This window comes from Ylistrum balloti, unplaced genomic scaffold (genome assembly GCF_031769215.1).
Source record: "Ylistrum balloti isolate Yb309-2 unplaced genomic scaffold, AGI_CSIRO_Ybal_v1 Utg370156, whole genome shotgun sequence".
NCBI classification, from domain to species: Eukaryota; Metazoa; Mollusca; class Bivalvia; order Pectinida; family Pectinidae; genus Ylistrum; species Ylistrum balloti.
Genome location: NW_026782154.1, coordinates 260479 through 284995, shown reverse-complemented (window position 1 = coordinate 284995; position 24517 = coordinate 260479). Strand labels below are relative to the sequence as shown.

The window sequence follows — 24517 nt, the reverse complement described above, 5'->3', positions numbered from 1 at the left end:
GGGCAGTCACTGGAGTTCGGTGATTTGAAAAACCCACGATTCTAATTAGCAGTCAGGCTAAAAATTCAATCTCATCTTCTCCCGTGTTGTTCGAAGCTTGCATTATCTACTTTTTTTAATAAGAGTTATTTCCCTTGGTATCGATTTCCAATGCATCTATTACTACAGTTTTATGCCGTAAGATATTAAAGTAGCACCATTACGTTTGAAATAAGCATTAATCACCAGCCATCAGAAATATATCGTTTATAGGAATTAAATCTTATCAAGTAAATGAATATCAAAGACACCCGGAAGTCACGGGAATGTTAATTATGTTACAGCGCCATCTGTCGTCCAGTTCAGCCATATCTGCTGTCAGAAACGAAAATAGTAAAAACCCAGGATCATTACCGAGGTTAGGACGCTATAGGTAAGTATCTTGGAAATACCAGTGACATTCATGACATAGATTTTAACAAGGCTTTTCAGCAGGTGCATACATTCTACGATCGTCCATTACGTTATGTTGTTAGCAAGTGCCCGCTCGTTTCCGTCCAGTTGACAGGAGACATACACAGATACTACACTGAGAGATAAGTTATTTGAAAGTATGTAATGGGACAATACATTGTTTTTATCTCTGATTTGTATCCCCTGGGTACATCATAAGACAAAATAGAATGTGGAACACGTTTTGTTACGTTGATTACTTGCGGAGATTTTGTGATAATCACTGTTTCGTCAATCATTTGTTTACTTACAAATTCACCCTAGTGCATGTACAGTTTAATTAGGATTATAATTTGCTGGCAGAATTGAATAAGTGAAACTACCAATCAAAACACAAATCTCAAACCTTTCACCCGAATTAGAGAAGTATGGAGTGTGTTATTTCATAATACTAAATATTTCTATAGAATTGTCTAGCTATTTATAGACCATGGGTTGTAGTATAAATCTCAAGTGATAGAACTGAAAATACTTTGACTGTTGTGAAATTTAACACCTTGTAGCGTCCCAGTGGATGAAATTTTTATTTAGCTCAGTAGCAACTTCGAAAGTATGATTGATGAGGAAGTGACTGCATGATTGATCATGGTTTTGGCAGAAACGCAGGGTGTGATGAAGCATTCAAAAGTACCCAAAACCACCACAAACCACCCCAACCTACAAAAAAATTCAGTTGATTTCATACCTTGTATACAAATTTACCAGGGATGTGATAGACTAGAGAGTAAATATCCTTGGTACATTAATTTTGGACCCTTTAAGAACAAATTCATGCTATGTTTATATCTGTGTTGTGTGCACATTTTCTGAAGGGTTAGATCAAAATTTTATTTTTTGGTTGTTTTTTTTTCTCAAATGAACCATGTTTCTTGACAATCATCTTTTTTATAACACAAATGTATTGAGATAAGGTTCAAATCTTCATTGGTCGCAATGCAATTTGCGAGTTAAGTAAAATAATGATTGAGTCTTTAAGAATGATAATTGAAAAAAAACCCACCACTTTTCCAATACATGAAGTGTATGTTTTGGACTTTCAAAGCCAAAAATTTCAAGAAGGCGAGGTCTATTATTCTTGGTAAGTTTTTATTCATTTGGCAGACAACAACAAAACAATGGCATCCAGGGGTATTGATTGGTTATTTCATCATATCTGGGAGGATGATTGACATGTGAAATGTGTATTAAGAAAAAATATACAAAATTGCCATTGAAATATTAACACAGAATATTTTATGCTGAATGGTTTTAATCACTATTTTTTATTCTTTGTGGAAGTGTGACATGTTACAGCAACCAAAATTATCCTGGTGCATGGTCACGCAGGTCAATAGTACATGTGATACGCCTCGACAAAATGGCGATTCTGAAGTACATAATGGTCTTGAACCAATGTACAGACAAAACATGTATATTATCAATAGTTTGATGATGATTCCCTGGAACTTTTGATGACAATTTCCTGGGACTTTTGATGACCTCTCCCTTGGACATTTGATGACTATTCCTGGGACTTTGGATGACAAATCCCAGGGACTTTTTGCGATGATTCCCTAGGACTTTTGATGAGGATTCCCTGGGACTTTTGATGTCCTCTCCCTGGGACTTTTGATAATAATTCCCTGGGACTTTTTGCGATGATTCCCTAGGACTTTGGATGACAAATCCCAGGGACTTTTTGCGATGATTCCCTAGGACTTTGGATGACAAATCCTTGGCACTTTTAATGACCATTCCTGGGACTTTTGATGACGATTTCCTGGTATTTTTATTTCTGAGATTGATGGTACATGTTTTCATACATTTATAAATATTAGACACCGTCACTTTAATCAGGAGATTGAGAAGCATGCATTCTTCTTTCTTAGTAAAGCAGTAGAAAGAAGTGTCATATCGTAGATATATACGCCCAAAATGACCTTGACAAATAGCATATAATTGTTCACCCATCCATCATATATGTTGGGGACTCATTACATTCATATAAGTGTATCTGTTTCTTGTGATCTGCTATGAAGTATGATGTTGATGTTTTGGAAGGAAGTTTCCACTTTGATTTATAAATAAATTTATTATGGACTCTTTAGGCAGCAAAACATTTTTTATTACTACAGTATTTAACACACCAAATTATGTAAATAAAGGTTGTAATTGTTGTGGCACTTGAAGACAATATTGAGTGGACTTTAGTAGTAGCTGAGGGACAATGATAGCACAGTGTATAGAATGATGACCTTACAAATATCAGACGAGTTGCTTGACGCTCCTAACCCATGGTGGTTTGTGTTTCTCAGAAAGCTGAGAAACAGACAGATCTTTGTTTATGTGTTTGTGTCTTTACCCGTATCACTCTGGGAAGGATGTGGTGGGCCTTCTGTATGTTGTTCAGCAAGTTGCGACACGGAGAGTATGTCTCAAAATGATCCTAGTTGTGGACCGTTACCAGTTGGAATATAATACTTGCAATGCAATGTTGAGTGCACTGATATTGCCAAAATGCTGAAAGGCTAATATCGGACAAAAACCCAATAAATAATTAATAAAGAAGGCATGCACATATTTTTGTCATTTGGCATAAAAACATGAATATCTATTTTTAGCCACACATGGTATGTGTTGATGTGATGTTTTACAGCAAAGAAGGATATTTCTCCTTTTAAAAAAAAATGTCTTTCAATTTGCAAAAAAAGGTTTAATAATTTTTCACCATTGATACAGGCATTGTAGGACACTGCAGGCAGTTCAGGTAGAAAGAAAAAAACAATATTATAGCTATATTGTAGCTCATTACAATGGAGTTGTATGTTAGTAGCCAAGGCCTTTTCTGTAGTGTGCAGTGTTTTCTAAACCTGAACAGGCAGTGGGAGAGTGGCTGAGAATATTGACAGCTGTATCTCTGCTGCTTCCAATTGATTTTTGCCAGGTACAAACCTGCACACTTGTTTGAACCTGAGTAATGTACAATATGTACAGTGTGCATTTCCTGTCTGGTGCAGATGCAGATTTTACTCCATTAAGAGGGAAGAAGTGTATTTCCTTGATATGTAGTTCGAAAGTTATTGTTTAGGAGGTAATCTCGCTGAATGGAAAGTGAGCGGTTCAAAAAGGAGGATAATTTGCCTTTTCAGCTGGGATTCCCAACAATCTGTTTATTGTGCATATTATTGTACATGTATCTGCTATTCAACAGAACACAAATTATGTTTGTTTCCTTAGAGATATTTTGCTTTAGGAAGCAAGCTATATGTAGTCATATGTTTAGCAATGGCATCCAATTGTTGGCTTTGAAAATACAATTAAAAGAGGTAAACCTTACAGAGTATAAAAACCTGTAAAACATTGTAGGTTAATCCGTAGTCTAATGAACAGAAGAAAGAAAACACTAGTACGAATGTTTGCTTCCTTTTTGGGAATATGATGGGAGACAGTAGAGGAGATTTGGCTCAATATCAAAATTTTAAGTCTCAGACTTGTATTCATCCTGGCAGATCAATATGTTCAAATACTGATGCATTGAGCATACACTGACTATGTGGAGCCCTACACCTCAGATCTCACCACTGATAGGGAGTCCCACACCTCAAACCTAACCACTGATAGGGAGCCCCACACCTCAAACCTCACCACTGATCGGGAGCCCAACACATCAAACCTCACCACTGATAGGGAGCAAACACCTCCGATCTCATCACTGATAGGGGCCACACACCTCAGATCTCGCCAATGATAGGGAGCCCAACACCTCAAACCTAACCACTGATATAGAGCCCCACACCTCAAACCTCACAACTGATATAGAGCCCCACACCTCAAACCTCACCACTGATAAGGAGCCCAACACCTCAAACCTCACCACGGATAGGGACCCCCACACCTCAAATCTAACCAATGATAAGGAGCCCCACACCTTAAACCTCAACACTGATATAGAGCCCCACACCTCAAACCTCACCACTGATAAGGAGCCCCACACCTCAAACCTCACCACTGATATGGAGCTCCACACCTCAAACCTCACCACTGATTAGAGCCCCACACCTCAAACCTCACCACTGATTGGGAGCCCCACACCTCAAACCTCACCACTGATATGGAGCTCCACTCATCAAACCTCACCACTGATAAGATGCCCCACACCTCAAACCTCACCACTGATAGAGAGCCCCACACCTCAAACCTCAACACTGATGTAGAGCCCCACACCTCAAATCTGACCACGCTGGTGGGTAGGCTACTGTTCTTCACCTCTGATGGGGTAGGCCACTGTTCTTCACCTCTGGTGGGGTAGGCCACTGATCTTCACCTCTGGTGGGGTAGTCCACTGTTCTTCACCTCTGGTGGGGTAGGCCACTGATCTTCACCTCTGGTGGGTAGGCCACTGTTCTTCTCCTCTGGTGGGGTAGGCCACTGTTCTTCACCTCTGGTGGGGTAGGCCACTGTTCTTCACCTCTGGTGGGGTAGGCCACTGTTCTTCACCTCTGGTGGGGTAGGCCACTGTTCTTCAGCTCTGGTGGGGTAGGCTACTGTTCTTCACCTCTGGTGGGGTAGTCCACTGTTCTTCCACCTGATTATGGACTGTGGTGGCTCCTTGTTAAGATGTCTTATTCAAATTTAGCAAAATTATTGAAGAAACTTTTTAACACCCATCACATCACTACTCGTATCTGTTTATGGTCTTTTTCTGACTGCCCTTAACGGTAATGATAGGATATACTTTCCATCATATTATTGTATACGTATGATGCTTATTTTTAGTTTGAAGTTTATGATACAGTTTCAGCAGTAGGGACAATGGATCTGAGGAGAAACATTTGGAAAAGCTGATTTTTTATCTGCACTTGTATCTAGTGAAGATGCTGCTTTAAGTCAAGCTGCCTTCTAAACTTCCATTATAATCAGTAGGCAGATGTTTGGTACTCTGTATCAGTTTGTATTGACTCTCCATAAATACTTCAGATATCCCTTTGTTACACAGCTGGTCTAGTTTTGTTTTACAATATAAATGTAGCTTTTGTTTTCTAGGCTTCACATAATTTAGCGGTGACCTTCCGACCGAGAATGAGAGTTGACTGGCTGATATATTATGTATACATGTTGATTAGTTAGATATGCTATAGGTAACACCTGGAACTATCTCCTTTTATTGATTAAATAAGTGTGATCAAAATAGAGACTGTAGTTACAAATGGAAGCCTTGAATGGAAGATACGTAAGAAAATGTATATACTATCTTAAACATTAACTGTCAGTTTGTGTATTTGTATACTATCTTAAACATTAACTGTCAGTTTGTGTATTTGTATACTATCTTAAACATTAACTGTCAGTTTATGTGTTTGTATACTATCTTAAACATTAACTGTCAGTTTGTGTATTTGTATACTATCTTAAACATTAACTGTCAGTTTATGTGTTTGTATAATATCTTAAACATTAACTGTCATTTTGTGTGTTTGTATAATATCTTAAACATTAACTGTCAGTTTGTGTGTTTGTATAATATCTTAAACATTAACTGTCAGTTTGTGTGTTTGTGTAATATCTTACATTAATTGTCAGTTTGTGTGTTTGTATAATATCTTAAACATTAACTGTCAGTTTGTGTGTTTGTGTAATATCTTACATTAAATGTCATTTTGTGTGTTTGTATAATATCTTACATTAATTGTCAGTTTGTGTGTTTGTATTTGTATACTATCTTAAACATTAACTGTCATTTTGTGTGTTTGTATAATATCTTACATTAACTGTCAGTTTGTGTGTTTGTGTAATATCTTACATTAATTGTTAGTTTGTGTGTTTGTATAATATCTTAAACATTAACTGTCAGTTTGTGTGTTTGTATAATATCTTAAACATTAACTGTCAGTTTGTGTGTTTGTATAATATCTTACATTAATTGTCAGTTTGTGTGTTTGTATAATATCTTACTTTAACTGTCAGTGCTATTATTATATATTTATATGGCGGTTTCTGTGACATAGCTATTATTATATATGTATACAGCGGTTTCTGTGACAGAGCTATTATTATATATTTATACAGCAGTTTCTGTGACAGAGCTATTATTATATATGTATACAGCGGTTTCTGTGACAGAGCTATTATTATATATGTATACAGCGGTTTCTGTGACAGAGCTATTATTATATATGTATACAGCGGTTTCTGTGACAGAGCTATTATTATATATTTATACAGCAGTTTCTGTGACAGAGCTATTATTATATATTTATACAACGGTTTCTGTGACAGAGCTATTATTATATATTTATACAGCGGTTTCTGTGACAGAGCTATTATTATATATCTATACGGCAGTTTCTGTGACAGAGCTATTATTATATAGTTATACAGTGGTTTCTGTGATGGTCCTATTATTATATATTTATACAGCGGTTTCTGTGACAGAGCTATTATTATATATTTATACAGCAGTTTCTGTGACAGAGCTATTATTATATATTTATACAGCGGTTTCTGTGACAGAGCTATTATTATATAGTTATACAGCGGTTTCTGTGACAGAGCTATTATTATATCTTTATACAGCGGTTTCTGTGATAAAGCTATTATCATATATTTATACAGCGGTTTCTGTGACAGAGCTATTATATATTTATACAGCGGTTTCTGTGATGGTGCTATTATTATAAATTTATACAGCGGTTTCTGTGACAGAGCTATTATTATATATTTATACAGCGGTTTCTGTGATGGTGCTATTATTATATCTTTATACAGCGGTTTCTGTGACAGAGCTATTATTATATCTTTATAGAGCGGTTTATGTGACCGAGCTATTATTATATAGTTATACAGCGGTCTCTGATGGTGCTATTATTATATCTTTATACAGCGGTTTCTGTGACAGTGCTATTATTATATTTTTATACAGCGGTTTCTGTGACAAAGCTATTATTATATATTTATACAGCGGTTTCTGTGACAGAGATATTATTATATATTGATATGGCGGTTTCTGTGACAGAGCTATTATTATATCTTTATACAGCGGTTTCTGTGATGGTGCTATTATTATATCTTTATACAGCGGTTTCTGTGACAGAGCTATTATTATATATTTATACAGCGGTTTCTGTGACCGAGCTATTATTATATAGTTATACAGCGGTCTCTGTGATGGTCCTATTATTATATCTTTATACAGCGGTTTCTGTGACAGAGCTATTATTATATAGTTATACAGCGGTTTCTGTGGCAGAGCTATTATTATATATTTATACAGCGGTTTCTGTGACAAAGCTATTATTATATATTTATACAGCGGTTTCTGTGGCAGAGCTATTATTATATATTTATACAGCGGTTTCTGTGACAAAGCTATTATTATATAGTTATTCAGCGGTTTCTGTGACAGAGCTATTATTATATATCTATACGGCGGTTTCTGTGACGGTGCTATTAATATATATTTTTACAGTGGTTCCCGTGACGGTGCTTCTCTGTGAGGCCACTGGACACAAGGACATGGAAGATGATAAACCGTTTGTGTGCTCACAGAATGGTTGTGGACAGGTAATTTGTTAAAAGTTAATTTCTTGTCTCTTCATTTTAATATCATATATCAAGATCAAAGAGTTTATATTTTGTTTTTTCAGTTCTAAATATTTTCCCTTTTCAGGTAGTCTTGTCTGAGTGTCTCGTAGCATACCTTGTAAAGATGCATGTTGATTATACATTTCTTGAACAATTAAATGTGACATTTTTATACATGATATTATATAAAATCAGAAAATATGTATACACACCATTAAACAACTTGTGAAGAATTAACTTGAATCTGTGATAAGTTTAGGATGTTACAAAGAGTTTAATCTTTTATATAATATTATAGTATTTTATTGTCATGATATATTTGAGGATTTATCTGGAAATTCATTCCAATTTCAGCAATTCACAAATGAAGATCACCTTGCTGTGCATATGAGGAAACATGAGATGTCACTGGCTTTGAATTTACAAAGTGGTAGTACTCTCAACACCTTGACTCCAGGGCGGTCACCAGGGCGGTCACCCAGTGGCATGGGGGCGGCTGGACTCTTCTTAGGTAAGACTTGGTGGCCTGATACTTTAAGGCAATCACTTGTATGGTCAACCATTGGCATTTGGGGAGGCTGAATTCTTCATAGGATAGACTTTGTCAACAGGGAGACTTTTCCAATCACGGTCACCCAGTAGCATTGGGGCAGTCTGACCCTTCTTTGGTAAGATGGAGTGGCTGGGAAAGTAAGTTGCTTTCTGAGTTTAGAAGGGACTCTCAGGGGTGATGTTGTCTGCAGAATGGCTGAAAAGCTGTAATAGAGATGCAAATCCTGTTAAATAAATAGATAAATAAATATAAACCATTGGTCAAGGAGATTTTCTCTTTTTATATCCCCACCACTTTATGGGAGGTGTGTAGTATTTCCTATATCTGCGTGTGGCATCATGTCACATCCTGTTCCAAATTATTGTGATATCTAGTGAACCTCTCAACGGAATGGGTTTGTATGTTTGCAATAATATCATAAGATTGAGTTCTACACATTATCATATTAAGGTGGTCATCGATCAAGGGTCAAAGGTTACATATATTACCAACTTCAACAAATTTGTCAAACAAGGATATTTTGATGCATTGGAACAGGGGCACTGATGTAATACAGACATTAACACAAAGGATTTGTATTTCAAGTCTCCACTGTACGAACAATAAGCATTTATATTTCTTACACTAATGATTGATATTTCAGATCAGACACCTACCCCAACTAAGTTTCTACGCAATTGTGAAGAAATTGGGCTCTTTCAGGAATTAAAAAATCCATTTGAGGAAGCATTTAAAAAGGCATTGGACACTGATGGTGCTGTATTGCAGGTAATACATTTAGAATAAATTAGAAATTCTAGGTAATACAGGTAATACAGGTAATACAGGTGGAGTGAATTAGGAATTCTAGGTAATACAAGTGGAGTGAATTAGAAATTCTAGGTAATACAGGTGGAGTAAAGGAGAAATTCTAGGTAATACAGGTAATACAGGTAATACAGGTGGAGTGAATTAGGAATTCTAGGTAATACAAGTGGAGTGAATTAGAAATTCTAGGTAATGCAGGTGGAGTGAATTAGAAATTGTAGGTAATACAGGTAATACAGGTAATACAGTTGGAGTGAATTAGGAATTCTAGGTAATACAAGTGGAGTGAATTAGGAATTCTAGGTAATACAGGTGGAGTGAATTAGAAATTCTAGGTAATGCAGGTGGAGTTAATTAGAAATTCTAGGTAATACAGGTGGAGTAAAGGAGAAATTCTAGGTAATACAGGTAATACAGGTAATACAGGTGGAGTGAATTTGGAATTCTAGGTAATACAGGTGGAGTGAATTAGAAATTCTAGGTAATGCAGGTGGAGTGAATTAGAAATTGTAGGTAATACAGGTAATACAGGTGGAGTGAATTAGGAATTCTAGGTAATACAGGTGGAGTGAATTAGAAATTCTAGGTAATACAGGTGGAGTGAATTAGAAATTCTAGGTAATGCAGGTGGAGTTAATTAGAAATTCTAGGTAATACAGGTGGAGTGAATTAGAAATTCTAGGTAATACAGGTGGAGTAAAGGAGAAATTCTAGATAATACAGGTGGAGTGAATTAGAAATTCTAGGTAATACAGGTGGAGTGAATTAGACATTCTTGGTAATACAGGTGGAGTGAATTAGAAATTCTAGGTAATACAGGTGGAGTGAATTAGACATTCTTGGTAATACAGGTGGAGTGAATCAGAAATTCTAGGTAATACAGGTGGAGTGAATTAGACATTCTTGGTAATACAGGTGGAGTGAATTAGAAATTCTAGGTAATACAGGTGGAGTGAATTAGAAATTCTAGGTAATACAGGTGGAGTGAATTAGAAATTCTAGGTAATACAGGTGGAGTGAATTAGACATTCTTGGTAATACAGGTGGAGTGAATTAGAAATTCTAGGTAATACAGGTGGAGTGAATTAGACATTCTTGGTAATACAGGTGGAGTGAATTAGAAATTCTAGGTAATACAGGTGGAGTGAATTAGACATTCTTGGTAATACAGGTGGAGTGAATTAGAAATTCTAGGTAATACAGGTGGAGTGAATTAGAAATTCTAGGTAATACAGGTGGAGTGATTTAGAAATTATAGGTAATACAGGTGTAGTGATTTAGAAATTATAGGTAATATAGGTGGAATGATTTAGAAATTCTGGGTTATGTAGTTTGAGTAATTTGGATTTTCCATGTGAAATAGCTAAACAAACTTTAAATTAAATTAAAATTCTTGGTAATATAGCTGATATAAATCTTAAATTCCATATAATATAGCTGGAGTCAGTTAGAAATTTCAGGTAATATATAGCTTGTTAGATTTAAGATTTCAGATAATCTAGCCGGAGTTAATTAGAAATACATTGAGAAGGTGCCATATGTTCTAAGTATGTATACTGTTCAGGAGCGTAGCAAGCCCATCAGAAATGTGTAACCCCAGACGAGGGGTCTGAATTTCATGATTTCGAAGATGTTTTGAATCGTTTTCTGAGACAGGATTTTTTATTTATTTAACAATTAACTTCAACCCCTGATATTTATTTTCAACCCTAGTTGTGTAATTTTGTCCGACATACTCTATGCACGGATTTTTTATGTGAAAGCCCAGGCTTTTTCTTTCTATGGAAGCTACGCCTCTGCTGTTTCATGTCTTTCATGTCGTGCAACTTACACAGTTCAGTCAGATGTGTTCTCATGTGTTTTTCATAATCTGTTTTATTTACAGAGTGGTAGTCCGTTTCCTGGTCCAAGTTCAAATGAATTGAACACTCCGATACCACATCCCACACCGAAGATCATACATGGGATCAAACGCGAGAAAGTCGACCCAGATGATCTTATTGATAATGACAATAACATGGCCCTCAATCTAACAAAACTGAAGACGATAGAACCAACGTCAACAACTGACGAGGACAGTGATGTCATTGTGATGTCAGTTGATGACCAACCAAAGATTACCGCACCATCTGTTTCCTTGGCGACTGGTCCTACTGCTGGCCCATCTGTTTCATCTAATCTGTTAGTGACGGCTGCACAGTCAACAACTGTCTCACCGTACGTATGGTTAGCACCTTGTCATGACTTTAAAATACTTTACTATATTCATTAGTTAGCAAAAACAAAATTGGTATTTCTTCATTGACATGAGCCATTCAAACTCCAGTAAAATGTATTCTAAATAAATACCTCGTCTTGCTGTGCAGATGTGTAGATTTTACTGCTGGATTAGTAAGTATGTAATTCCACTTGCTCGTCGTGTGAATGGAATCTTTTCTGTAACACCTTTCCGGGAATTTCCAACTTTTCTTTTTGCATGCACATAAGCATTTTGACACACAACTCAGAAAAGTCTTGAGATCATCTAACAGCCATTAATAAAATCAAAGGGACTCCAAATGAACATTTCATTGAATGACATAGTGGTGTTGAGAAAGAACCTTTAAAAGTGAATGATACTTAGGTGTAAACCAATAAAAGAAACATTCTAATGTTCTTGTATACACAATGTACCGTGGTCAGTGATCCTTGGACTCGGTCAGCCAGGAATTGACCATACCTAACTAGGACACCGGTAAATTGTGGAACATTGTAGCATTGTTATTAGGGGCTCACAAAGAGATATTCACACTATTCTCAAATCATAATGGAAAATGGTGGTATTCCAGTTTTGTGTTTCCATGGCTGTATTAAAGAGTAGGGAAATCTGAAAAAATTGACGACAGTGTGTAACCTTGTCAGTACAACAGGTGAGAGTACAAGCTCACACTGTAGACTGGTTTACTTATTTTGATTTTTATATTCTGTTTTTGCTCTGACATATATTGGTCCTTAATAACTCTTAACACTGCAATATTTGTGTAGTTAACATGTTTTGATGGAATAAAATTCTTCGATGACAACGTGATGATGTTGAACATGGATCTATGATTTTAGAAATTAATGTATTAATTATCCTTACAGCAGTCTTGCTATTTTGAAACATTTTTTTTCATATTGGGATGTATGTATAGAACATTTCTTTTTTTATCTTAAACAGTAAGAAAATTAGGTGTGACATTTTCATTACTACACTGTACGTGACATTGTAGTTGAAAAAATATTGCACTTTTTGACTGGACATCTGTTTCAAGCATTCTTGCTGTTTTTAGCGATTCTAATGTTTCCTTTGATATTTCAGTAAAATAGTGCAGAGTCCATGAATACATGATGTGTTGATTTACTTTCAGTCCCAAGACAACGATAGGCGTGGCCACTCCTGTAATACAACCCCCACAGTTTGCGACCTGTATGCAAGTGTTTCTTCAACTTCCCTCAGGACAGACTGTTCCAGTTCAGATTCCTGCCACCATTACCAACCCTGGGATACAGACCATCACAAATGGTGGCATACAAAATACATCTAATGCTGGTGTTCAACAGCCTGTAGCAAACCAAGGGTTACAAACAGTCACACCCAACTTACAAACAATCACAAACCCCGGGCTTCAGAACATAACAAATGCCAACGTCCAAAATATAACAAATGCTGGTGTTCAGAACATCACAAACCAAGGTGTGCAGATTGTGCAAGGATCAACAGGCATGCCACAGAAGATTCCGACCCCGGCAGTGGTCACACCATCCAGTGGTCCATCCCCATCGGTCAGTCCTGCACCTCAGTCTGTGCTGACACACTCCCCGGTCAAACAGCAGCCGTCAGGAGCAGGCTTGGCCCAGTCCTCTCTAACTAAACAGGTATAATTGGCCTAAATCCTTTATAAACAGACAGTCTGGTTGATTGTCCTCTCACTGAAGTTAGTTGTAAGGTACTGGATAACAATCATGCATTTTGAATGTGTATCCATTGGTTACTGTGTACATATGTCATTAACAATAAAGGACTAGATATGTCATAAAACCCTTCACAGATTTAGTTCATATTCTCACCATAGCATCAAGTTTTACAACTTATGAGATTTTGGTGGTCAAAGGTCATGGTTAAAGGGTTAAAGGTCATGTTACACCACTTTCGAAATAAAAAAGATATATGTTCAAGATATCTCATAAAATTACAAATACTTATTTCTCAATATTGTATCATTGATTTATTCAATGTGTGTTTAGTTGTTTTTTGTGATTTGACAGAGATTAAAAGCAGCCCTTCAACAACAAACCGTGCCATCACCAGGGTCACAGAAAGCATCATCCCCAGCAACCAGAGTGATACAGATGTCACCTGACCTCAACACAGCCAATCAAATCACAGTTATTTCCAGTACAACAAACTATGCTCCGGGACCAAGTATGTCGCCAATGTCGGAGACAAGTGTGAGCATAGCATCCGATGTGTCGTCACCCGACACCGACATGCCACTTCTGTAAGTAGATTTTTTATTTTTATTTTTATATCATTTAAAAGGATCTATATAGGATCTTAAAGGAGGTTTTCATTTTATATGAGGTTTGAGTCACAGAAGTTTTAATTTTTTGAGCTTTAATGCAAAAAAATTCAAGATTGAGACAATTTTCATAAAATTTTATTTCAAGTGAAAATAAGATTAATGTCCTTGTTATCACATACCTCATAAAAATTACATTTTGACAGGTTCCAGTTTATAATTTTTCAGTATTTCAAAGTCATAATCAATTTCTGAGTGGCACACCATTGTGCCAGTGAATATTAAATCATTGACATATGAAAACATATTTCGGTGAACTTACAGGATGATAGGTGGATTATATGATGTGTATACTTTTGATGTTGTAATGTTGTTTTGTTTAAGGAAGTTCTTTCCTCTGTTGCTGTGTGAATCAGCTATCAGCTATAGGTGGATTATATGATGTGTTGATGTTGTAATGTTGTTTTGTTTAAGGAAGTTCTTTCCTCTGTTGCCGTGTGAATCAGCTATCAGCTATAGGTGGATTATATGATGTGTATACTTTTGATGTTGTAATGTTGTTTTGTTTAAGGAAGTTCTTTCCTCTGTTGCTGTGTGAATCAGCTATCAGCTATAGGTGGATTATATGATGTGTTGATGTTGTAATGTTGTTTTGTTTAAGGAAGTTCTTTCCTCTGTTGCCGTGTGAATCAGCTATCAGCTATAGGTGGATTATATGATGTGTATACTTTTGATATTGTAATGTTGTTTTGTTTAAGGAAGTTCTTTCCTCTGTTGCTGTGTGAATCAGCTATCAGCTATAGGTGGATTATATGATGTGTATACTTTTGATGTTGTAATGTTGTTTTGTTTAAGGAAGGATTTTTCCTCTGTTGCTGTGTGAATCAGCTATCAGCTATAGGTGGATTATATGATGTGTATACTTTTGATGTTGTAATGTTGTTTTGTTTAAGGAAGTTCTTTCCTCTGTTGCTGTGTGAATCAGCTATCAGCTATAGGTGGATTATATGATGTGTATACTTTTGATGTTGTAATGTTGTTTTGTTTAAGGAAGGATTTTTCCTCTGTTGCTGTGTGAATCAGCTATCAGCTATAGGTGGATTATATGATGTGTATACTTTTGATGTTGTAATGTTGTTTTGTTTAAGGAAGTTCTTTCCTCTGTTGCTGTGTGAATCAGCTATCAAAATGTATAGGTAAAAGTGTAATAACTACTAGGATTTGTCACACATTTGATGAAACAATATGATGTACTTGTCAGTTGGTTACTTATTTCTGTTAACAAGCAAAAATATTTACTTTGTTGGCTCAGAAGTATTTCTCCAAAAAGGTGGAAGTTAACTCTCTGAAAGTTACTCCGTTTATCAGGGGTTGGATTAAACCGACCGTTTGAGAAATATAGGGCATGTGAGGATTTGAATAGGTTGAGAAAGATAAGTGGCATTGGATTTAAATGACTTACACATGATTTTAAGAAGACATTAGTTTTTCTAGATATCTTTCCTTCTTTTCAGAAAAAGAATTAAAAAAGATGAAAACAATTCTGATGATAGGAGAGTAAAATTTCTCGAAAGAAATCGGTGAGTATGTATTAAAACTTTGTAGGATGTTTATATATATGTTGAAGATGTGTACTTTTTATTATGGATTCATTGAGGACATTTTTGTTGATTTTTCGGGCTTTTGAACTTAGTTATTTTCTGCAGTTTGGCAGGGAAAAGGGGTACCAGTCTTGTAGAATCAACTCCTCCTAGAGTTTTTGGCGTAGAAGCTTGAAACTTTGTACGATGTTGGTATATATGTTGAAGATGTGCACCTTGTATTATGGATTCATTCCGGACATTTGTCTGGATTTTCCAGGCGTTTGAACTTAGTCATTTTCAGAAACTTTTCTTGTTATCACAGTATCTCAGAAACTACTACAAGAATCTTTCCGAAATTCCATATATAAATCACCTTGGTACCCTAGATGTCCATTGTTTATTTTTTGAACATCTCCGAATCAAAAATGGCTGCAACTTCTTTCTTCAAATGCCCTTCTTTTGTACCAATTTATAAAATACAACCAAACTTTCTCTCTTATAACAAATATTCTACATACTCAACAAATGAAACACCCTTAACTGTCTTATAAATACCATATAACATTGTACTCAAACCGCAACCCGGCCAATTGTGGCTTTGCCTCATTTTATATTTTAGTGACAGGGATTAATGATGGTTTTTCTTTTTTCTAAATGATTATCAAGTATGGTATTTTTATTTAATTATAAATGTAAGGAGGATGTCAGGAAAGGTATTCATTACTACTGCTTGTATACCTGCCCTTACTGCCTGTCATCATTCAAGCCTGCAATCTGTTCATGGTTGAAGTAAAAGTCTTACCCTATTAGGTAAAACAGCCCAAACTGGTGAAAGGTTTAGTAAGCTATAAAGTCTACTTTTGTTTTGACAGTGCTGCAGCCGCGCGATGTCGACAGAAGAGAAAACACTGGATCACAAATCTGGAGAGGAAAGGGGACGAACTTCAGATGGTCAACAATCGACTCATGGTAACTAGGGCGTATATTTTCTTAGAACAGGAGACATATTTATACCCCCAGGAACAAAGTTAGGGGAGGAGGGAGGTACACTGTTACCACCCTGGCATTTCTGCATCCATCTTGTCCCTCACTCTTTCATGTATTTTCCAGTGAAATATTCCCAAATCTCTGTGTAGTGTCATGGACTTTTTCTACCCTTTATATAGAAGTTATGTTGTCTTTGTAAGATTTCACCCCATGACATACTTCTTCTAGAGAAGTACTGGATGGTTTTTTCTCACATTTCATGTAGGTTCCCCATGGTCACTAGCAGTGGGACTGATCAGTAAAACGTAATAGCTTACAGGCGACCATCTTGGATTTTGGTTAGTGATATCTGAGTCTGAAAGAGTCTATGGTTACTAATATCTAAGACTTAAAGAGTCTATGGTTACTGATATCTGAGACTTAAAGAGTCCAAGGTTACTGATATCTGAGACTTAAAGAGTCCATGGTTACTGATATCTGAGTCTTAAAGAGTCCATGGTTACTGATATTTGAGACTTAAAAGAGTCCATGGTTACCGATATCTGAGACTTAAAGAGTCCATGGTTACTGATATCTGAGTCTTAAAGAGTTCATGGTTACTGATATCTGAGTCGTAAAGAGTTCATGGTTACTGATATCTGAGTCGTAAAGAGACCATGGTTACCGATATCTGAGTCTTAAAGAGTCCATGGTTACTGATATCTGAGTCTTAAAGAGGGCGTGGTTACTGATATCTGAGTCTGAAAGAGTCCATGGTACTGATATCTGAGTCTTAAAGAGTCCGTGGTTACTGATATCTGAGTCTTAAAGAGTCCATGGTTACTGATATCTGAGTCTTAAAGAGTGCATGGTTACTGATGGTTACTGATATCTGAGTCTTAAAGAGTCCATGGTTACTGATATCTGAGTCTTAAAGAGTCCATGGTTACTGATATCTGAGTCTTAAAGAGTCCATGGTTACTGATATCTGAGTCTTAAAGAGTCCATGGTTACTGATATCTGAGTCTTAAAGAGTCCATGGTTACTGATATCCGAGTCTTAAAGAGTCCATGGTTACTGATATCTGCGACTTAAAGAGTCCATGGTTACTGATATCTGAGTCTTAAAGAGTCCATGGTTACTGATATCTGAGTCTTAAAGAGTCCATGGTTACTGATATCTGCGACTTAAAGAGTCCATGGTTACTGATATCTGAGTCTTAAAGAGTGCATGGTTACTGATATCTGAGTCTTAAAGAGTCCATGGTTACTGATATCTGCGACTTAAAGAGTCCATGGTTACTGATATCTGCGACTTCAAAGAGTGCATGGTTACTGATATCTGCGACTAAGGAGTCCATGATTACTGATATTTGATACAATACAGTAAATCATTACTGCAGCATTCAGCTTTGTTTACTAGAAATGGAAGTTATTTTACATTGTTACAAACATATGTTTATGAAATTCTAGTATCCTCAACAGGTCTAGGTGTGATACAGTGAATTATTAGTTCAGAAGGACTACTGTTGAAAAGTCAAAGTTCTTTGTGTCACAAAGTAAAATGTCAGATTGTTTTATTTCATAATGGCATTGATCCATCATATAAGATTGTATATTTAGTTTTACATTGAACTTCAACTTTTGTAATTCTCATTAACATTTTAGTGGTTTATGTATTTTCAGTCTGAAGTGAACGGCTTGAAGAGTGAAGTTGCTCAATTGAAGACATTACTTCTGGCTCACAAAGACTGTTCTGTCACCCTTCAGCAGAAATCACAAGGGCAGTTTCCATACCAAGCATGTAAGTACCCTATCCAGTCAAACCTGAGTGTAAGGGCCCCCTAATTTTGTAAGAAAACTGTTCTACAAAACATTGGAAGTTATCGTATCAAGTAAACTTGAGTATAAGGACCACTGGGTAAAATATTCTATCAAACTTGTGTATAAGGACCTCTGTATAAGTTGTCCTATCAGACTTGTGTATTAGGACCTCTGTATAAGTTGTACAATCAGACTTGTGTATAAGGACCTCTGTATAAGTTGTCCTATCAGACTTGTGTATAAAAACCACTGTATATTTTGTCCTATCAGACTGGTGTATTAGAACCTCTGTATAAGTTGTCCTATCAGACTTGTGTGTAAAAACCACTGTATATTTTGTCCTATCAGACTGGTGTATTAGGACCTCTGTATAAGTTGTCCTATTGGACTTGTGTATAAGGACCTCTGTATAAGTTGTCCTATCAGACTTGTGTATTAGGACCTCTGTATAACTTGTCCTATTGGACTTGTGTAGAAGGACCTCTGTATAAGTTGTCCTATCAGACTTGTGTATAAGGACCTCTGTATAAGTTGCCCTATCAGACTTGTGTATAAGGACCACTGTATAAGTTGCCCTATCAGACCTGTGTATAAGGACCTCTGTATAAGTTGCCCTATCAGACTTATGTATAAGGACCACTGTATAAGTTGTCCTATCAGACTTGTGTATAAGGACCTCTGTATAAGTTGTCCTATCAGACTTGTGTATGAGGACCTCTGTATAAGTTGTACTATCAGACTTGTGTATAAGGACCTCTGTATAAGTTGTCCTATCAGACTTGTGTATAAGGACCAGTATGTAAGTTGTTCCATCTAACTTATGTAGAAGGACCATTGGATAAATAACCTGTAATAGCAAACCTTTGTATAAGGACAACTGTGTAAGCTACCTGTTCTAGCAAACCTGTGTTGAAAGACCATGTACATTAAACCTGTGTATAATGACCATTGCATAAGTAACATGTTCTAGCAAACCTGTGTTTAACGACCACATTTTAAGTTAAGTCAGTGTATAAGGATCACCGTGCAGCTTTCTTGTTCTAGCAAACCTGTGTTTAAAGACCACATTGTAAGTTAAACCTGTGTATAATGACCATTGCATAAGTAACATGTTCTAGCAAACCTGTTTTTAGAGACCACATTTTAAGTTAAACCTGTGCATAAGGACCAGTGTGTAGGTTACTTGTTCTATCAATCATTAGGTATTAGAATTCTCTTAGAAGTAGCTTTATATGTCAAAGTGTGTAAGAGGAATACTGTGTAAGTTAGAGCTTACTTAGGGTGGGAGCATCGTTTATTCCTGTGTAAGTTAGAACTTACTTAGGGTGGGAGCATCGTTTATTCCTGTGTAAGTTAGAACTTACTTAGGGTGGGAGCATCGTTTATTCCTGTGTAAGTTAGAACTTACTTAGGGTGGGAGCATCGTTTATTCCTGTGTAAGTTAGAACTTACTTAGGGTGGGAGCATCGTTTATTCCTGTGTAAGTTAGAGCTTACTTAGGGTGGGAGCATCGTTTATTCCTGTGTAAGTTAGAACTTACTTAGGGTGGGAGCATCGTTTATTCCTGTGTAAGTTAGAGCTTACTTAGGGTGGGAGCATCGTTTATTCCTGTGTAAGTTAGAGCTTACTTAGGGTGGGAGCATCGTTAATTCCTGTGTAAGTTAGAGCTTACTTAGGGTGGGAGCATCGTTAATTCCTGTGTAAGTTAGAGCTTACTTAGGGTGGGAGCATCGTTTATTCCTGTGTAAGTTAGAACTTACTTAGGGTGGGAGCATCGTTTATTCCTGTGTAAGTTAGAACTTACTTAGGGTGGGAGCATCGTTTATTCCTGTGTAAGTTAGAACTTACTTAGGGTGGGAGCATCGTTTATTCCTGTGTAAGTTAGAACTTACTTAGGGTGGGAGCATCGTTTATTCATGATAATACAATCTTTAATTACCCAGGTTAAATATACGGCTAGAGAAAACTTCTCTTTGGCTTACATGACTTGGCATCAGACTAGTAAACCACAGGTCTCAGGTTAGAATCCTAGTGGAGCCATTGAAATAAGTAATAACCACTGTTACCATAACAAATCAATTATATTTCAGTTTCTATGCTGGAAGGTACAGTGGCCAGTGCTAACGAGACAGGAGTCATCCTGGAAACTGACGCTACAGGTGCTACAACAGGGACTTCAACAGCGACCTGGGTGACGGCCTCAGCACCAACAGTGATAAAAACAGCTGTTTCCACACCAACAAACAGCTCCATATCAGGGCAAAAGACAATAACAATTATTCCCAAAGTCATTCGAACAGAAAGCACAAAACCTATTCGGAAGAAATGACACAGGGTTATCACCATAGCAACCTAATTTATAACTTGTTGTCTTGTATACTCTTACCGGCAGCCAACTACAGCTTTTATCTATGTCTATCGGGGTTCATCACCAGCAGGTTGGACCTTTGGAAAGGTTGAAGTAACTTGAATGAAGTGAAATGAATAAGATCTGGCATACTTACCCTATACACAATGATTATTGAAATTAAGGAATTTTACTAAAAAAAAGGGAAAATGAAACAAGTTAAATAAAGAACTAAAATCCATTTACAGTCATCAGAATAAAGTCATTATTTATATTTTGAATAATTCAGTACAACAAAGTATGTACTGTAAACCAGTTTCTTTCATGATCAGTTGACTTTCATGATCAGTTGACTATCATGATCAGTTGACTATCATGATCAGTTGACTTTCATGATCAGTTGACTATCATGATCAGTTGACTATCATGATCAGTTGACTATCATGATCAGTTGACTTTCATGATCAGTTTACTATCATGATCAGTTGACTTTCATGATCAGTTGACTATCATGATCAGTTGACTATCATGATCAGTTGACTTTCATGATCAGTTGACTTTCATGATCAGTTGACTATCATGATCAGTCGACTTTCATGATCAGTTGACTATCATGATCAGTTGACTATCATGATCAGTTGACTTTCATGATCAGTTGACTATCATGATCAGTTGACTATCATGATCAGTTGACTATCATGATCAGTTGACTTTCATGATCAGTTGACTATCATGATCAGTTGACTTTCATGATCAGTTGACTATCATGACTATCATGATCAGTTGACTATCATGATCAGTTGACTATCATGATCAGTTGACTATCATGATCAGTTGACTTTCATGATCAGTTGACTATCATGATCAGTCGACTTTCATGATCAGTTGACTATCATGATCAGTCGACTATCATGATCAGTTGACTTTCACAAAATTTACTATCAATGCAAAATCATCATCAGCAATTAAAACCTGGATAAAAACATTGATTTTCATAGTTAAACTTGATTTTCTTAATGGAAAATAAAGCAGAACTATTATTGTAAGTGAATTCTGAATATTAGTTGTGCAGTATGTACAATTACAGCACGTTTCATTAATCTGTTGATAATTTGGGTGTCTAGGACAATTTATTTCCGTAGTGTTGGATTCTGAGGAGTTCTTGTTCATAATTATGCTCCCTGAAAATTTCCTGGGGAACATGTAGTCACCAGCTTGTTTTGAGGTAAAAAGGCATTAGGAAATAGTGGTTCCTGTACGAGTTAAGTGAAGGCATTTCATTTCAAATATTTCAAATGTCAGAATTTGTGAAAGTAAATTGCCAAAGCTTGTTGTATTTCTGAAATTCTGCAAGTTAGTAGCTGTGAAAAAAGTGTTTTGTTTTAATTACAAAAAATAATCAATGTTGACACCGGTTTTCTGTGATCAGGCTGAATGCATGTTATAATTGATGTGAACTTTAACCTTTTCCATTATTTATTATCTGAGAAACCAATCTGTCTAGGCTGACAATGTAGCTCCTGCACAATTGAATAACATATGAGAAACCAATCTGTCTAGGCTGACAATTTAGCTCCTGCACAAGAGAATAACTCTCTGTGATCAATGTTGTTATTGTTTGTTAATCTAGTATTCATTACTTTTGTGTTGAAAACTTTGAATTGTTACTGAGATAATGGTGGGAGAAGTTGTACATGTTTAGAATTTCTGGAAGTTCTAATGAAATAGTGAATTGTAACAAAAGGGTGTATGTAGGAGGTTATTAGCTCCATCTGTGAAGTAGTTCAGACCAGATGTTTAGAAAAAGGAAAATGTGAAAATATGTCTAGGAAGAACACAATTTAGGGTAGAATTTTCAGAAGTAACTTGAAACCAAGGTTCCTGGTCAGATACCAAATGAATTTAGGTCTGAGGTTTGAGGTCTCTTTGAAGGACATTGCTCAAACATCTATCTGCTGCAAATGCTTCGGTTTTCAGCATTTTTTGACAAATACAAATTTTAGTATGGTTCTTCAATAAAATCAAGTTATTAATTTTTTTCAACATAGTTTGAACTCGTATTCAGTTATATTTCTGACAAGGAGACATAATAAGGTAATAGGTCAACACCTGGTTATAGGTCCACACCTGGTTATAGGTCCACACCTGGTAATAGGTCCATACCAGGTAATAGGTCCACACCTAGTATTAGGTCCACACCTGGTAATAGGTCAACAACTGGTAATAGGTCCACACCTAGTTATAGGTCCACACCTGGTAATAGGTCCACACCAGGTAATAGGTCCACACCTGGTATTAGGTTCACACCTGGTATTAGGTCCACACCAGGTAATAGGTCCACACCTGGTAATAGGTCAACACCTGGTAATAGGTCCACATCTGGTAATAGGTCCACACCAGGTAATAGGTCCACACCTGGTAATAGGTCCACACCTGGTAATAGGTCCACACCTGGTATTAGGTCCACACCTGGTAATAGGTCCACACCTGGTATTAGGTCCACACCTGGTCCACACCAGGTAATAGGTCCACACCTGGTATAAGGTCCACACCTGGTAATAGGTCCACACCTGGTAATAGGTCAACACCTGGTATTAGGTCAACACCTGGTAATAGGTCCACACCTCAACTCAATGTAGGGTTGGGCTTACTACAGAAGTATGTAATTGCATTATTTAGCTTTTCTGTGAACTGTAATAGACATGAGTGGGCTTATTACCAAGCATGGATATAGAGAGTATAGTGCTGTGATGTTGAACTCTTAGTCTGAACTGGTTATATAGGCTTGTTGTTGATATTACACCTGTCTAGATGTTGAACTCTTAGTCTGAACTGGTTATATAGGCTTGTTGTTCATCTTACACCTGTCTGGATGTTTATTTTTTTTTATCTGTTTTTTTTGTTGTTGTTAGGAATTTTCTTGAATGACAGATTGCAGTACAACACAAGAACAATTACCAATTAGCGTCTTTATTAAGAAAATGATATTTCTCACTTCTGCTGAAGTACAAGTACACTATAACATGAAAAATGCCTCAGTTCCTTTTATTTTTCATTTGCACAAATACATGTGTAGAAGTTGAGTGCTAGAGTGTCCCGCTGTAGACCAAAGGGTCGCTAGTTCGAACCCAAGTGGTGGCAGAGTGTTTTTTCATTACTCTTTCCTATTACACTTGAGTTACAAAGTTCAGTGTAAGTGCTTTTGATACATTCTTATTACACAAAGAAAATTGAGACTTGTATTTAACTGAAGTAGATATTGTCTTTACTGGAGAATTAAAACTTGTAAAGTATTAATCCAGAGCATTGTTACTGTTTTAAAGGACTTCAATAGATATGGAGTTTTATTGACTATTAATGATATTGCTTGAAATTCATACCTTCAAATTAATTGTATGGTTAACATTATAAATGTTACCAACAGAACTATGTCTTCACATACCAACAGAACTATGTTTTCACATACCAACAGAACTATGTCACAGAACTATGTTTTCACATACCAACAGAACTATGTTTTCACATACCAACAGAACTATGTCTTCACATACCAACAGAACTATGTCTTCACATACCAACAGAACTATATCTTCACATACCAACAGAACTATGTCTTCACATACCAACAGAACTATGTCTTCACATATCAACAGAACTATGTCTTAACAGAACTATATCTTCACATACCAACAGAGCTATGTCTTAACAGAACTATGTCTTCACATACCAACAGAACTATGTCTTAACAGAACTATGTCTTCACATACCAACAGAACTATATCTTCACATACCAACAGAACTATGTCTTCACGTACCAACAGAACTATGTCTTCACATACCAACAG

The 24517-nt window shown here is 36.4% G+C and overlaps 1 protein-coding gene across 1 annotated transcript; it reads left to right on the top strand.

The window, feature by feature from the left end:
- Positions 1-366: 366 nt before the first annotated feature.
- Positions 367-20743, top strand: LOC132550902 (cyclic AMP-dependent transcription factor ATF-2-like). Its single transcript, XM_060215001.1, has 11 exons — positions 367-412; positions 7937-8031; positions 8407-8563; positions 9249-9373; positions 11298-11629; positions 12802-13309; positions 13700-13932; positions 15468-15533; positions 16409-16505; positions 18188-18305; positions 20416-20743. The coding sequence occupies exons 2-11, from the start codon at positions 7984-7986 to the stop codon at positions 20652-20654; spliced, it is 1923 nt and encodes a 640-aa protein (XP_060070984.1). The 5' UTR covers positions 367-412; positions 7937-7983; the 3' UTR covers positions 20655-20743.
- Positions 20744-24517: the final 3774 nt, after the last annotated feature.